General features: G+C 44.4%; 1 protein-coding gene across 4 annotated transcripts; it reads right to left on the bottom strand.

The window, feature by feature from the left end:
- Nucleotides 1-360: 360 nt before the first annotated feature.
- Nucleotides 361-13,053, bottom strand: RIT1 (Ras like without CAAX 1). Of its 4 annotated transcripts, none has more exons than XM_019024057.4 (6): nt 12,901-13,053; nt 12,284-12,432; nt 12,078-12,134; nt 6,379-6,452; nt 5,959-6,150; nt 361-2,234 (listed from the first exon to the last, which is right to left on the bottom strand). In XM_019024057.4, exons 2-6 carry the CDS (start codon nt 12,387-12,389, stop codon nt 2,004-2,006), a joined length of 660 nt encoding a protein of 219 aa, XP_018879602.1. In that variant the 5' UTR covers nt 12,390-12,432; nt 12,901-13,053; the 3' UTR covers nt 361-2,003. The 4 variants fall into 4 exon arrangements, with proteins under 4 accessions (XP_018879602.1, XP_063550284.1, XP_055217689.1 ...); XM_063694214.1 differs by having other exon boundaries at nt 12,877-12,974; XM_055361714.2 differs by lacking the exon at nt 12,901-13,053 and adding an exon at nt 12,864-12,885.
- Nucleotides 13,054-14,626: the final 1,573 nt, after the last annotated feature.

Below are 14,626 nucleotides of genomic sequence, written 5' to 3'. Positions count from 1 at the left end.
TGCCTGTAATCCCAGCATATTGGGAGGATTGCTTGAGCCTAGGAGTTCGAGATCAGCCTGGGCAACATAGTGAAACCTCATCTCTATTTAAAAAAAAAAAAAAAAAAAAAAAAAAAAAAATATATATATATATATATATATATATATATATATATATATATATCTTAATGTTAATAACAATTCCCTAGGTCACTAGCAATAAGAAGCTATGGGCTTTAAACTTAAAAGGTGCTAAACCAGTTTAAATGTAAAACATTCTCATAATAGAATTGCACTGTATTTCTTTTCTACTTTGATGCTTTTCCAAAGTGCTATAGTTCCTGTGAGATTTGTGTCCTGCACAGAATCAAATTCTAGGTCTTTCACTTTTGGATGGCTGAGTACCATAAAACATGATTTATTTGGTAACAAAAATGTTTCCAGGAGTTTAAAAAGGGACCACTACTCAGAGCTAAAAAAGTTCTAACAGTCACTTTTTAAAAAAGCTAGTTTATCATTTGTTTATAAAGAAAAACACAACTCTGTCCTACTTCGTCTAATAAAAATGGAAAATATTAAGATGAGCTGTGTGCTTATAAAGAGGTGCTACACAAGTCATCTTACGTTTCTAGTCGACACAAACATTGCTTCAGTGACACTTAATATTCAATACATGATGCATTACCCTTAGCATTTTTGCATTTACTCTCCGCATATAACAAGGTCAGATATCAAAACAGTCCTGATCTTAGACAACTCACTACCAATATTTAAAGCTGTTTCCTCCTAGGACTACAGTTCCTAAACTATGCACAGGGAGCGAAGTGGTATTCCCTTAGGATAAACTTGGTCAAGGCTCAGATAACCCTGAGATGAACTTAGCAAAGTCCTTGTAAAGAAATCTTCAGATGGGAAACTCCACCTATGTGAATTTTAAAGCTTTAAGACTGACCCATTAAACAGAAATAGCAGATTTTCTCAGAGCACTGAGTCTAGTGATTGTCCACGTCAAGGAGGCACACACACAATTTTACCCTACCCCTGATGTCACTTCTGTATGGAAAATGCAATCAGTGATGAAGGGCCGAAAAAACATCTTGCCAGCTGTAGCTGTTTTACAGAGCACGAAGTGGGAGGAAGCAATTAATATAAATGTGTTGGTGTGTGCATCTGTGGGGAAAAAATAAACCTGTACAAGGCAATGGCTGATCCAACTATGAATTTTGATTAAACACGTTTAGTAATACAGTTATGATTCCCAAAATGTCTACCTTTGAAGGTAAAAAAAAAAAGAAAACCCTGAAATGAAGAGTAAAAAAGGTTCCCAGGAGAACCCTTCATCACATTTTACATGCTTCTGGCTGTTCTCACTTATCCTGGTGAATTTGGGCCAAATGTGTACTTCTTAGAAAAGCGAAGCTTGTACTGAGAATACTGTTCTGAACCTACCTTTTTAAGTCCCTGCAAACATACAGCCCAACTTCCCCAAATCTCACCACTCCATAGTCTGCAACAGGTGTCAGCCTCACAGGTATCTGCTGAAATTTGGCACTGATCTCATTAGCCCCAATTTCCCTACATGATTTTTGTTCTGTCTCTAGGAAGCATAGTGTGAATAGAAGAGACTGAGGTCTTTCTCTGGGATAGTCCCAGGAAATTGAGATTGAAGGATAATGTGGAGTGCAGAGCCAAAAACTTCCCTTGTGAACTTAGTCAAACACACATGGTATCATATTCTCCTGGGTATAAACAAATTTACATTAATTAATAGCGCAACAGAACCCAAAACATTGGTAGATCAAATTCTAATGTGACAATTTAAAAGCAGACAGTGCTCCACTGGGTTAATAAATCATACTTAACTAAGAGACAATACTTTAAATACCACATCATTAAAAACTCCTAGTAGGCATGTCCCTCTTATCAGTTAGGTGAAAGAGCAAGCACCATACTCAGTACTGCAGGTTACTGGACTGCTTTGATACAGCACTGCAGTTCACAGATAAACACTTCACATCTTCTCTTCAAGTTACTGAATCTTTCTTCTTCCGGAATGGTGATTTTAGCCTCTTCCATACACTGTTTTTGGGCTTAGATTTTTTCTCCATGGCCAGTACTGCCTCCTTTTCTTTCCTACGTATCTCCCGTACAAGGGCATGGAAAACATCATCAATATAGTAGCGGTATGCAGCAGATGTCTCAAAAAAGGGACAGCTGAATTCTCGGGCCAAGGCCAATCCTTCTTCCTTGGTGACCTTTAAAGGCAAAATGTGAGAAAAGATAACGGTGAAAAACAATTAAATTGTCCAAAAACCTGAATGCACCACCACCTTAACACAAAGAAAGCTTCTCAACTCTGGAGGTGTTCAAGCATATAGCACTAATTTTTGTAATTTTAGGAGGCTAGATTACTTCTAAGGTTTCTTATTCTGCCTTCAAATGATATGATTCTATTTCTAGTCTACTTTTTTTTTTGAGACAGAGTTTCGTTCTTGTTGCCCAGATTGGAGTGCAATGGCATGATTGTGGCTCACAACCTCGGCCTCCCGGGTTCAAGTGATTCTCCTGCCTCAGCCTCCTGGGTTCAAGTGATTCTCCTGCCTCAGCCTCCTGAGTAGCTGAGATTACAGGCATGCGCCACCACACCTGGCTAATTTTGTATTTTTAGTAGAGACGGGGTTTCTCCATGTTGGTCAGGCTGGTTGTGAACTCCTGACCTCAGGTGATCTGCCCACCTCGGCCTCCCAAAGTACTGGGATTACAGGTGTGGGCCACCGTGCCCGGTCTCTAGTCTATTTTTAAGATACTTTTTGGAACAGGGAATAGTTTTAGATAGCAAATACACAATCTTAATTTTCCCCATACTTTTTATTTTAAGAAAGATAAATAGGCTGGGCTTGGTGGCTCACACCTGTAATTCCAGAACTTTGGGAGGCTAAGGTGGGAGGATTGCTTGAGCCCAGGAACTTGAGACCAACCTGGGCAATATGGTGAGACCCTATTTTTACAAAATTTTTAAAAATTTAGCTGGGGCCGGGAGCGGTGGCTCACGCCTGTAATCCCAACACTTTGGGAGGCTGAGGCAGGTGGATCACTTGAGGTCTGGGGTTCGAGACCAACCTGGTCAACATGGCAAAACCCTGTCTCCACTAAAAAAAAACTAGCTGGGCATGGTGTTGAGCACCTGTAATCCCAGTTACTCGTGAGGCTGAGGCAGGAGAATCGCTTAAACCTGGGAGGCGGAGGTTACAGTGAGCCGAGATCGCGGCACTGCACTCCAGGTGTCACACTCCAGCCTGGGTGACAGAGCCAGACTCCGTCTCAAAAAAAAAAAAAAAAAAATTAGTTGGATGTGGTGGTATACACCTGTGGTCCCAGCTACTCAGGAGGCTAAGGTAAGAGGATCACTTGAGCCCAGGAGGTCAAGGCTGCAGTAAGCCATGTTTGCGCCACTGCACTCCAGCCTCAGTGACAGAGCAAGACCCTGTCTCAAGAAAAAAAAAAGTTGGGTGCGGTGGCTCACGCCTGTAATCCCAGCACTTTGGGAGGCTGAAGCAGGCAGGCAGATCACCTGAGGTCAGGAGTTCAAGACCAGCATGGCCAACACGGTGAAACCCCATCTCTACTAAAATAAGAAAGAAACACTAAACAATACAACCATGAAACTGATCGCCGAGATTGCAAATCTAATTGGGAAAAGAGTTGAGCAAACAGCTTGGACTGTTTGGAGTTGTTGCCTTGCTTTTTAATATGTATTTATAAAGTATTCCAGCAAAAGAGGATGTAGCCTCTGGGAAAAAACAAACATGTTACAGTGTTTTTTGTAGATTCTCGTTCTATATCTCATCACAGTGCCAGCCCTGTTTTTAGCCGGAAAGGATTCAGGATAAACATTATTATGCATTCTGAATTGGATGCATATTCCTAACTACTGTATTTGTTACCAAAAGTGGTTCTACAAATGCTACTGAAAAAAATCTGGAAATTCCTAATGTCCTGAGTATTAATAATAAAGTTTAAAAATGCTTTTATATCAAAAAAAAAAAGAAAAATTAGCTGGGCATGGTGGCAGGCGCCTGTAATCCCAGCTACTTGGGAGGCTGAGGCAGGAGAATTGCTTGAACCCAGGAGGCAGAGGTTGCAGTGAGCCAACATCATGCCACTGCACTCCAGCCTGGGTGATAAGAGTGAAACTCTGTCTAAAAAACAACACAAAACAAAAAAACGCTGGGTGTGGTGGCTCACATCTGTAATCCCAGCACTTTGGCAGGCCAAGGTAGGTGGATCACCTGATGTCAGGACTTCAAGACCAGCCTGGCCAACATGGTGAAACCCGGTCTCTACTAAAATACAAAAATTAGCTGGATGTGGTGGCAGGCACATGTAATCCTAGCTACTCAGGAGGCTGAGGCAGGAGAATCGCTTGAACTCAGGAGTCAGAGAGGTTGCAGTGAGCCTAAATCGCGCCACTGCACTCCAGCCTGGGCAACAGAGTGAGACTCTGTCTCAAAACAACAAAATTAAAATAAAAATTAAAAAAAAAGAAAGCTGGGCACGGTGGCTCACGCTTGTAATCCCAGCACTTTGGGAGGCCGAGGTGGGAAGATCATGAGGTCAGGAGTTTGAGACCAGCCTGACCAACACGGTGAAACCCCGTCTCTACTTAAAAATACAAAAATTAGGCTGGGCGCGGTGGCTCATGCCTGTAATCCCAGCACTTTGGGAGGCCGAGGCAAGCGGATCACGAGGTCAGGAGATCGAGACCATCCTGGCTAACATGGTGAAACCCCATCTCACTAAAAATACAAAAAATTAGCCGGGCATGGTGGCGGACACCTGTAGTCCCAGCTACTCAGGAGGCTGAGGCAGGAGAATGGCATGAACCTGGGAGGCGGAGCTTGCAGTGAGCAGAGATCGTGCCACTGCATTCCAGCCTGGGCGACAGAGCAAGACTCCGTCTCAAAAAAAAAATTAGCTGGGCGTGGTGGCATGCACCTGTAATCCCAGCTACTCAGGAGGCTAAGGCAGGAGACTCGCTTGAACCCAGGAGGAGGAGGTTGCAGTGAGCCGAGATTGTGCCACTGCACTCCAGCCAAGGCAACAGAGTGAGACTCCATCTCAAAAAAAAAAAAAAAAAAAAAAAAAAAGAAACACAAAGGAAGGGAAAGAGATATATGCTTACACTAAAATATTGAAAACTATTAGGAGCCCATAATTGATACATCTAATTATGGATATGCCATAATTTCTACTTTTGGACAGTTAGACTGTTTCTCATTTTCTGCTACCATAAATAGTCTTGCAATGAACATGTTATATATAAATCCCTAAAAATTTTTTCCAATGGAGATTAACAGAGAAGCATTATGAATTTGACTACTATCAAACTACTTCCAGCCAGGCGCTGTGGCTGACACTTGTAATCCCAACACTTTGGGAGGCCAAGGCAGGAGGATCACTTGAGTCCAGGTGTTCAAGATCAGCCTGGGCAACATAGTGAGATCCTGTCTCCACAAAAAGTAAAAACAATTAGCTGGGAGTGGTGGCACACGCCTGTAGTCCCAGCTACCCTCAAAGCTGAACTGGGATGATTGCTTGAGCTGGGGAGGTAGAGGCTGCAGTAAGCTGTAGCCCCAAACTCACTGCAACCTCCACCTCCCCAGGTCAAGGGATCCTCCCACCTCAGCCTCCCAACTAGCTGGGACCACATGTGCATGCACCACTATGCCCAGCTATGTTTTTTTGTATTTTTTATAGAGATGGGGTTTCGCCATGTTGCTCAGGCTGGTCTCAAACTCCTGACCTTAAGCAACCTGCCCACCTTGGCCCCGCAAAGTGCTGGTGTGAGCCACCTCACCCAGCCTGATTTTCTATTTTAAGGCAAAAAAATCTGTAAGCCAAGCCAAGAATCTGTAAGCCAAGAAACAAAAATGACTAATTGTATAAGATTATAGACAGTATTTTCTTCTCTATCCTCACCTGTCTTAGCTGTTTGAGGTCTGACTTGTTTCCCACAAGAACCACAGGTGTATCGTCAGTACGTCGGACTCGATAAATAAGCTGTTTAAACTCACGAACTTCATGGAAACTTCGACGATCCGTGATAGAGTAACAGATGATAAACCCTTCTCCTGCCCTCATATACTGGTCCCGCATGGCTGTAAACTCTGCCTAGAGGGAAACAAGGGTCATTATGTATTGACACAATCTAGCCCAACTACACACACAATTAGCTATTTCTTTCAGATTAAAGAAAACGCATGTCAATTACCTGCTATCCTGAGTCAGAGTGCATGAAAAATTAAGAGAGATAAACTATTGATCTTCTCTGTGTAGGCCTTCCCCTCCCCTTTGCTAGAGTAAAAAAGCCTTTACTCATAACATTCTGGGATTTAATACCTGTCCAGCTGTATCCAAAATGTCCAGATTGGCAGGCTCATCATCAATACGGATCCTGATCTTATAAGCATCTTCTACAGGAGGGAAGAAAGGTGTACTATAAAGTCATAAATGCCGGAAGAAATGCCTATTTAAAACTCATCTTACAGAGTAGTACATTGTATCCAAATTCATTAAATGCCCACATTTTCTCAGGAAGCATGCTAAATCCACTGAGATACATAAACTGAGTCTTCAACTGAAGTTTTTTTTTTCCACACAGGTGATGATATAGTTTATTCACAGCTGAAGATTTCACCTACAATTCTAAGCTAAAAAAGGATTCTGAGAAGATGTCTTTCTTAAAAAAAATTAGGCTATCTGGGCACAGTGGTGACTGCCTATAATCCCAGCTACTTGGGAGACTGAGACAGGAGTATTGTTTGAGCCCAGGAGTTCAAGACCAGCCTGGGCAACACAGCAACAGCTCATCTTTTTTTTTTTTTCTTGAGACAGGGTCTCACTGTCACCCAGGCTGGAGTGCAGTGGTGCAATTTCGGTTCACTGTAGCCTTGACTTCCCAGGCTCCAGTGATTCTCCCACCTTGGCCTCCCAAGTACCTGGAACTACAGGCGTGCTACCACCATGTCTGGCTAATTTTTTTGTATTTTTGGTAGACACAGGGTTTTGCAATGTTGTCCAGGCTAGTCTCGAACCCCTGGGTTGAAACAATCCTCCTTCCTTGGCCTCCCAAAGTGCTGGTATTACAGGTGTGGGCCGCTGCACTCAGCCAAGACCCCATCTCTTAGGGGAAAAAAAAAAATTAGGCCTGAAAAGTAACTTTACCATTTATTAAATAGTTATTATCTACCAGACATTATACTAAGTAACTTATATATATTAATTCTTCAATGATCACAATAATCCAATGAAGTAGGCATTATTACCTCCATTTTACAGCTAAAGAAAATTCAACTTGAAAATATTAATGTCTTCTCTAAATTACAGTTAATTAGTGACAGAATGAGGATTAAAATCCAAGATTGCTGAACTGAAAAGCATTATTAACCATGTGTTATACTTCCTCCTCAATACTACAAAAAAGGAAAAAAATATATAATTCACTATTTTTTTTTTTTTTTGAGACAGGGTCTCACTCTATCACCCAGACTGGAGTGCAGTGGCATGATCTCGGCTCACCACAACTTCTGCCTCCCAGGCTCAAGGGATTCTCCTGCCTCAGCCTCCCGAGTAGCTGGGATTACAGGCACATGCCACTATTGCCTGGCTAATTTTTGTATTTTTAGTATAGACAGGGTTTCACCATGTTGGCCAGGCTGGTCTTGAACGCCTGACCTCAAATGATCCACCTGCCTCAGCCTCCCAAAGTGTTGGGATTACAGGCGTGAGCCACTGCACCCGGTCTAATTGACTATTTTCTAAATAATCCACAGTTTCGTAATTTCTCTTTTCTGAAAGCAAATTTCTTTATGCATATTACTATAGTAACCTTGGAAAATATAGAAAACTAAAAAGAAAAAAAAAGCCACGCAATATTTCATTCACTTAACAACTGCTGCTTACATCTCAATGTATTTCCTTTTAACATTTTTTCTTGAATTCCTGCTTCTGTCTCTTCCTCAAAGATGAAGAGCTCATTAAATCAATGCTTCTCAATTATTCATTAGGATTAGTGAGTTGTGAAATCTACTTAATGGGCCAGGACCAGCATTAAAATAAACAAGCAGAAACCTAAATAAAAATAGAAAATACCAGGCCAGGCGCAGTGGTTCATGCCTGTAATCCCAGCACTTTGGGAGGCTGAGGCGGGTGGATCACCTGAGGTCAGGAGTTCAAGACCAGCCTGGCTAATGTGGTGAAACCCCATCTCTACTAAAAATACAAAAATTATCTGGATGTGGTCACAGGCGCCTGTAATCCCAGCTACTTGGGAGGCTGAGGCAGGAGAATCGCTTGAACTGGGAGGCGGAGGTTGCAGTGAGCCAAGATTGTGCCACTGGACTCTAGCCTGGGCAACAGGAGTGAAATTCTCCGTCTCAAAAAAAAAAAAAAAAAAGAAAGAAAATACCAGAGTGGGTGAGGTACAGTGGCTCTCACACCTGTAATCTCAGTGCTTTGGGAGGTCCAGGTGGGAGGATCACTTGCGCTCAGGAGTTTGAGACCAGCCTGGGCAATAGAGCGAGACCTCATCTCTACTAAAAAACCAAAAATATTAGCTGGGCTTAGTGGCCTACGCCTGCAGTCCCAGGTATTTGGTAGGGTGAGGCGGGAGGATCACTTGAACCCAGGAGGTCCAGGCTGCAGTGGGCCAAGATCACAACACTGCACTCCAGCATGGGCAACAGAGTGAGACCCTGTCTCAAAAAAAAAGAAAAGAAAAGAAATATCAGAGTGCACCAGATGTAGTGAGGTAAAGTTTCATAATATTTTAGCTACACATACACATGCGCTTGTGTATATAATTTATATACACATATGCACACATTCATATGCTTTTTTTTTTTTTTTTTTGAGGCAAAGTCTCACTCTATCGCTCAGGCCAGAGTGCAGTGGTGCAATCTCGGCTCACTGCAACCTCTGCCTTCTGGGTTCAAGGAATTCTCCCACCTCAGCTTCCTGAGTAGCTGGGATTACAGGCATGCAGCAGTAACACGCCCAGCTAATTTTTGTATTTTCAGTAGAGATGGGGTTTTACCATGTTGGCCAGGCTGGTCTTGAACTCCTGACCGCAGGTGCCTTGGCCTCCTAAAGTGCTTCGATTACAGGATTGCAGGCTCAGGATTACAGGCGTAAGCCTCCGCACCCGGCCTTGTATGCTTTTATATTTCTACCAGTTACAATGTAAAGTTTTTCTGAGTTTACAGCCAGAGCTTGAAATCAAATGCACTAAATTAGAAACTCAAGAACAGAAACCTCATCTTTTTGATCACCACTGTACCCTGAGGGTAAGCAGTGCTTGGCACATAATAGAAACTCAGAAGACATAAGTATTTGCTGTTGAATCAGATAATATTGCCAGGAGAGTAGTTAACTGGAGGAAAATTGATTAAAACAGATAACTTGGCCGGACGCGGTGGCTCACGCCTGTAATCCCAGCACTTTGGGAGGCCGAGACGGATGGATCACAAGGTCAGGAGATCGAGACCATCCTGGCTAACACGGTGAAACCCCGTCTCTACTAAAAATACAAAAAATTAGCCAGGCGAGGTGGCGGGTGCCTGTAGTCCCAGTTACGCTGGAGCCTGAGGCAGGAGAATGGCATGAACCCTGGGGGGCGGAGCCTGCAGTGAGCCGAGATCATGCCACTGCACTCTAGCCTGGGCGACAGTGAGACTCCATCTCAAAAAAAAAAACAAAAAAAACAGATAACTCTTACAGGAGACGAGTATTTTGAGTTTTACTTTAAAGAAAGGGAAAGACGCAGCCGGGCACGGTGGCTCACGCCTGTAATCCCAGCACTTTGGGAGGCCAAGGCAGACAGATCACAAGGTCAGGAGATCGAGACCATCCTGGCTAACACAGTGAAACCCTGTCTCTACTAAAGCTACAAAAAATTAGCCGGGCGTGGTGGCGGGCCCCTGTAGTCCCAGCTACTCAGGAGGCTGAGGCAGGAGAATAGCGTGAACCCAGGAGGCGGAGCTTGCAGTGAGCCAAGATGGCACCACTGCACTCCAGCCTGGATGACAGAGTCAGACTCCATCTCAAAAAAAAAGAAAGGAAAAGATGCTTTTGGAGTTCTCAAGTAAATACGTGTAAGCCCTAAATTCATTTTATTCCTAGAACTCCGGCCATAATTTGAATCTCTGAACAATTTTTTTTTTTTTTTTTTTTGAGACAAAGGCTTGCTCTTATCCCCCAGGCTGGAGTGTGATGGCACTATCTCGGCTCACTGCAACCTCCGCCTCCCAGGTTCAAGCAATTCTCCTGCCTCAGCCCCCGCAGTAGCTGGGATTACAGGCACCCAGCACCACGCCCGGCTAGTTTTGGTATTTTTAGTAGAGATGGGGTTTCACCATGTTGGCCAGGCTGGTCTCGAACTCCTGACCTCAGGTGCTCCACCCGCCTCGACCTCTCAAAGTGCTGGGATTATAGGCATGAGCCACCGCGCCTGGCCTGAATCTCTGAACAATGTTCTAAATTTGATATAGTACATGAAAAAGTCAAGACTTTTTCTATTTTTCCCATCCCTGGAATCATGTGCTGTATGAAATGACCATACCAAAGCTGGGCCACCACAAAACATTATTGGCTTTGCGGGAAACAGAGCAGCAGAGGCCTGACCCAATGGAAATCCTTCCTAGAGAACTAGGATCATGGCAAAGAGTGTCACATACTGAAAATAACAAGGCCCGGCGTAGTGGTCACGCCTGTAATCCCAGCACTTTGGGAGTCCGAGGTGGGCAGATCACGAGGTCAGGAGATTGAGACCATCCTGGCTAACACGGTGAAATCTCATCTCTACTAAAAATACAAAAAAAAATTAGCCGGGCGTGGTGGCGGGCGCCTGTAGTCCCAGATACTCGGGAGGCTGAGGCAGGAGAATGGCATGAACCTGGGAGGTGGAGCTTGTAGTGAGCCGAGACTGTGCCACTGCACTCCAGCCCGGGCAACAGGGTGAGACACCGTCTCCAAAAAAAAACAAAAAAAGAAAATAACAGTACAGCTGACTTTCTGTGCCCTCTCCCATTCCCACATCCATTTTTCTTTCATATTAGGATATAAACCCTTAGAATCAAACCTGCTTCCTTATGGTTTAGGAATGACAGTAATGTTCTTAGTCTTTGTAGAGACTAGCAATTAAAAAATAAAAAAGTCAAAGCAAACAAAATGACTTTTTTACTCTACTAGCGTTCTGCAACAAGAGTTAAGGACCATAAAAGACATCGGAGGGCTGGGCACGGTGGCTCACGCCTGTAATCCCAGTACTTTGCGAGGCTGAAGTAGATGGATTACTTGAGGTCAGGAGTTTTGAGACCAGCGTGGCCAACATAGTGAAATCCCATCTCTACTAAAAATACAAAAATTAGCCGGGTGTGGTGGCAGACGCCTGTAATCCCAGCTACTCAGGAGGCTGAGGCAGGAGAATTGCTTGAACCCAGGAGGCGGAGGTTACAGTGACCGGAGATCGCGCCATTGCCCTCCAGCCTGGGAGACAGTGCGAGACTCCATCTCAAAAAAAAAAAAAAACAACAAACAGACATGGGAGAAGACATTACTACGTAATGAACTTAAGGTATAAGGAAGTAAACGAAGAGCTCCAAGTGCAAGATGTCCAGGCTTGGCATGTCTGGGTTGTAAGAGTTCAGCAGCCTGGCTCTACTTGTTTCTCTGCTTCCTTTTGTGGAAGTTCAAACCAGCTGACTCACAGTTACAGAGCGAGTCTCAAGTCATACCCTTAGAGAAGTGACAGCAAGAAAAGGCTTCGTTAAGTGGCCTGTATACAACCATAAAAAAATACAACAAAGAGAGTTGTCCCATTAATGTTCAGTAAGAGACAAAGACTAAAGATGGCTTATGACATAAAGTCTGAAAAAAAAAGAAATATTCAGTTGCTTACCAACTGCTGATACCCTTGTTTCTAAATAAATCTGAATTAGACTCCAAAAAAGGCTCAAAATATAAATAGTTAGAAACTACTGATATTCATTAAGATATTTTTATGGGGTATATTTGGAAACATATGTGATGATCTGGCTTACCAATGGTGGGATCATGATCTTCTGGGAATCGGTGGCTGATGAACTGCATGGTCATGGCTTCAAAAGAAGAAATAAAAGTCAAATCCTCACAAAGGTGACCCACAGAGAGAATTTTAAGTATTAACATTGCAAGATAGCAAGTATCCCATCTGGTCATTTAAATACTTTTCATCCATGCTTCCTGTCAAATGGAAAATGTTACCTACCACTCTTCCCTACACCACCAGCACCCAGCATCACTAGTTTGTACTCCCGTGAGAGCCCAGCGGGGCTGCTACAGCAGCTACCAACTGGGCGAGTTCCAGAATCCATTGTCCTCTTGGGGCCTTCCTGGGCTGCCCCGAGGAAAAGCCACCTAGAAAAGGAGGAGGAAATGCTTAATCCAGGATGGAGACACCACGGCGGCAGCCCTCAAGCCAGTGCCTTACCTTTCCATACATATTCTGGCCTGTCCCTCTTACTCTGGCCTGTCCCTCTTGCTCACCACTGCACCCTTTCGGGTGGCCCTAAGAAACCCCCCACATCTTCACCCTCCCTCCTAGACAGTTCAGTCACATGACACATCACAGGTTTTACTTTTTCCAAAGAGAAAAATAAAAAGATACAAATAAATTTAGGTCTCGGCACAGTAGGGACAAGGAGAAAGTTTTGGGAAGAAAGGGATGCGGCCCCTTAGGCCGCAGGGGTTCTCTCACGTCTGCGGTACCCGGAGGTTCCGCCCCCTCCCCATTCTCCTCCGAACCCCCTCCCCACCCCCAGCTGCTGCTCCGCCGCCAGACTCCCCACCCCTCTGCCTCACAAGCCGACGCCCTGCTGCTCCTACTGGTCAGTGGGGACTGGAACACCACAGCCGGTCGGGTCACGCACTTCGTCTTCCTTCACTCGCGGAGGCTCCGGCACTGACCTGTGACCCCTCCCGCAACCGGGTAAGATGGCGCCACCGGCGCCCGAGTCGCGGAAGGAGGGGCGGGGCCACTCAGTGACGCCCACAGCCTGCCCCGCCCTCTTCCCGCCCTTCCCAGGTCCCTAAAACCCAGTTCCGGGACTCACCGCTGAAGGTCCTCTGGTCACCTACCCAACGTAGGGTGTATGCACTCACAGACAAGGGTATTTAATCACGAGTAGAAAGTAAATTATTTACACAAAAGGGAAGGGAGTACGTGATAAGAGACATGCAGGGACACTTAAATTAACAACTTACCGAGGGTTGTTTGCTGCTGTGGGAAAAAAAAAAAAACCCAAAACTAATTTGACCCAATGTAATGAGAGGAAGGGAGGACAGGGGCACCCCCCAAATCCTCCTAAAACACAGGATTTCAGTCAAGTCTACCGGGGATGACTACTCATAGGAGAAAAATGACTTTCCTAAAGGAGCGGCCACAGTGACTTTGGCTATTGAAACCTAGATTCATTCTCAGAAACCAGATGTTCACAACACTCCCTAATCAGAGTTCTGTATGTATTTTAAACACGTATAAGACACACAAAAACTTGTTTTAAATAAATGTACCACACTCTGGCAGGAAAGAGAGCTCTGAGTTAACAGCGGCCTTGAGTTAAATACAGAACTGAAGCGCAGCCACTATAACCATATTCCCCTCTATTTACGTAGCACAGGTGCTAGAAGAAACTGACACGAAAATTGTTCTCATGCAGCTCTGCCTACCACTGTTCTTTTTAAATGTCTTTCTGGGCCGGGCGGGCGCGGTGGCTCACGCCTGTAATCCCAGCACTCTGGGAGGCCGAGGCAGGTGAGTCATGAGGTCAAGAAATAAGAGACCATCCTGGCCAACATGTAAAACCGTCTCTACTAAAAATACAAAAGAATTAGCTGGGTGTGGTGGCATGCGCCTGTAAGTCCCAGCTACTCGGGAGGCTGAGGCAGGAGAATCACTTGAACCTGGGAGGTGGAGGTTGCAGTTAGCTGGCTGAGAGGGTGCCACTGCACTCCAGCCTGGCAACAGGGCAAAACTCCGTCTCAAAATTTAAAAGTCTTTCTGGCCAGGCGTGCTGGCTCACGCCTGTAATCCCAGGAGTTTGGGAGGCTGAAGTGGGCTGATCACTTGAGGATCAGGAGTTCAAGACCAGCCTGGCCAAAATGGTGAATCCCTGTCTCTACTAAAAATATAAAAATTAGTTGGGCATGGTGGTAGGTGCCTGTAATCCCAGCTACTCAGGAGACTGAGGCTGGAGAACCACTTGAACCCAGGAGGTTGCGGTGAGCCAGGATTGCACCATTCCACTCCAGCCTGGGTGACAGAGCGAGACTCCATCTCAAAAAAAAAATAAAATGTCTTTCCAAGAATAATGTATTTCCTTTAAAACCTGCTTCATTCATGAAGTCCTTTTAATACGCTGTTAAATAAAGGAGGGCTAAAATATGAAAATGGAAAATATCCAGCATAATAATCCTTAACCTTTTCATTTGAACTTTAAGGGTACATTTTGCAGTTACATAACTCTGGGAACTATATGCAAACCTTGTGGTCTGTATATTTATTTTTCTGGTAATGTTATAGTTGCATTGTGCTATGAGTAAAAAAGTTTAT

This window comes from Gorilla gorilla, chromosome 1 (assembly GCF_029281585.2).
Source record: "Gorilla gorilla gorilla isolate KB3781 chromosome 1, NHGRI_mGorGor1-v2.1_pri, whole genome shotgun sequence".
NCBI classification, from domain to species: domain Eukaryota; kingdom Metazoa; phylum Chordata; class Mammalia; order Primates; family Hominidae; genus Gorilla; species Gorilla gorilla.
This window is presented reverse-complemented; position numbering and strand designations above follow the sequence as displayed.

Bases quoted from the DNA above. Each gene is read 5' to 3' on its own strand.
- RIT1 (XM_004026934.5), bottom strand. The intron at 6,151-6,378 runs GTATTAAATCCC...GTTTCCCTCTAG, and splicing joins TTTTGGATACAGCTGGACAG to GCAGAGTTTACAGCCATGCG. The intron at 2,235-5,958 runs GTGAGGATAGAG...TTGCCTTTAAAG, and splicing joins ACCTCAAACAGCTAAGACAG to GTCACCAAGGAAGAAGGATT.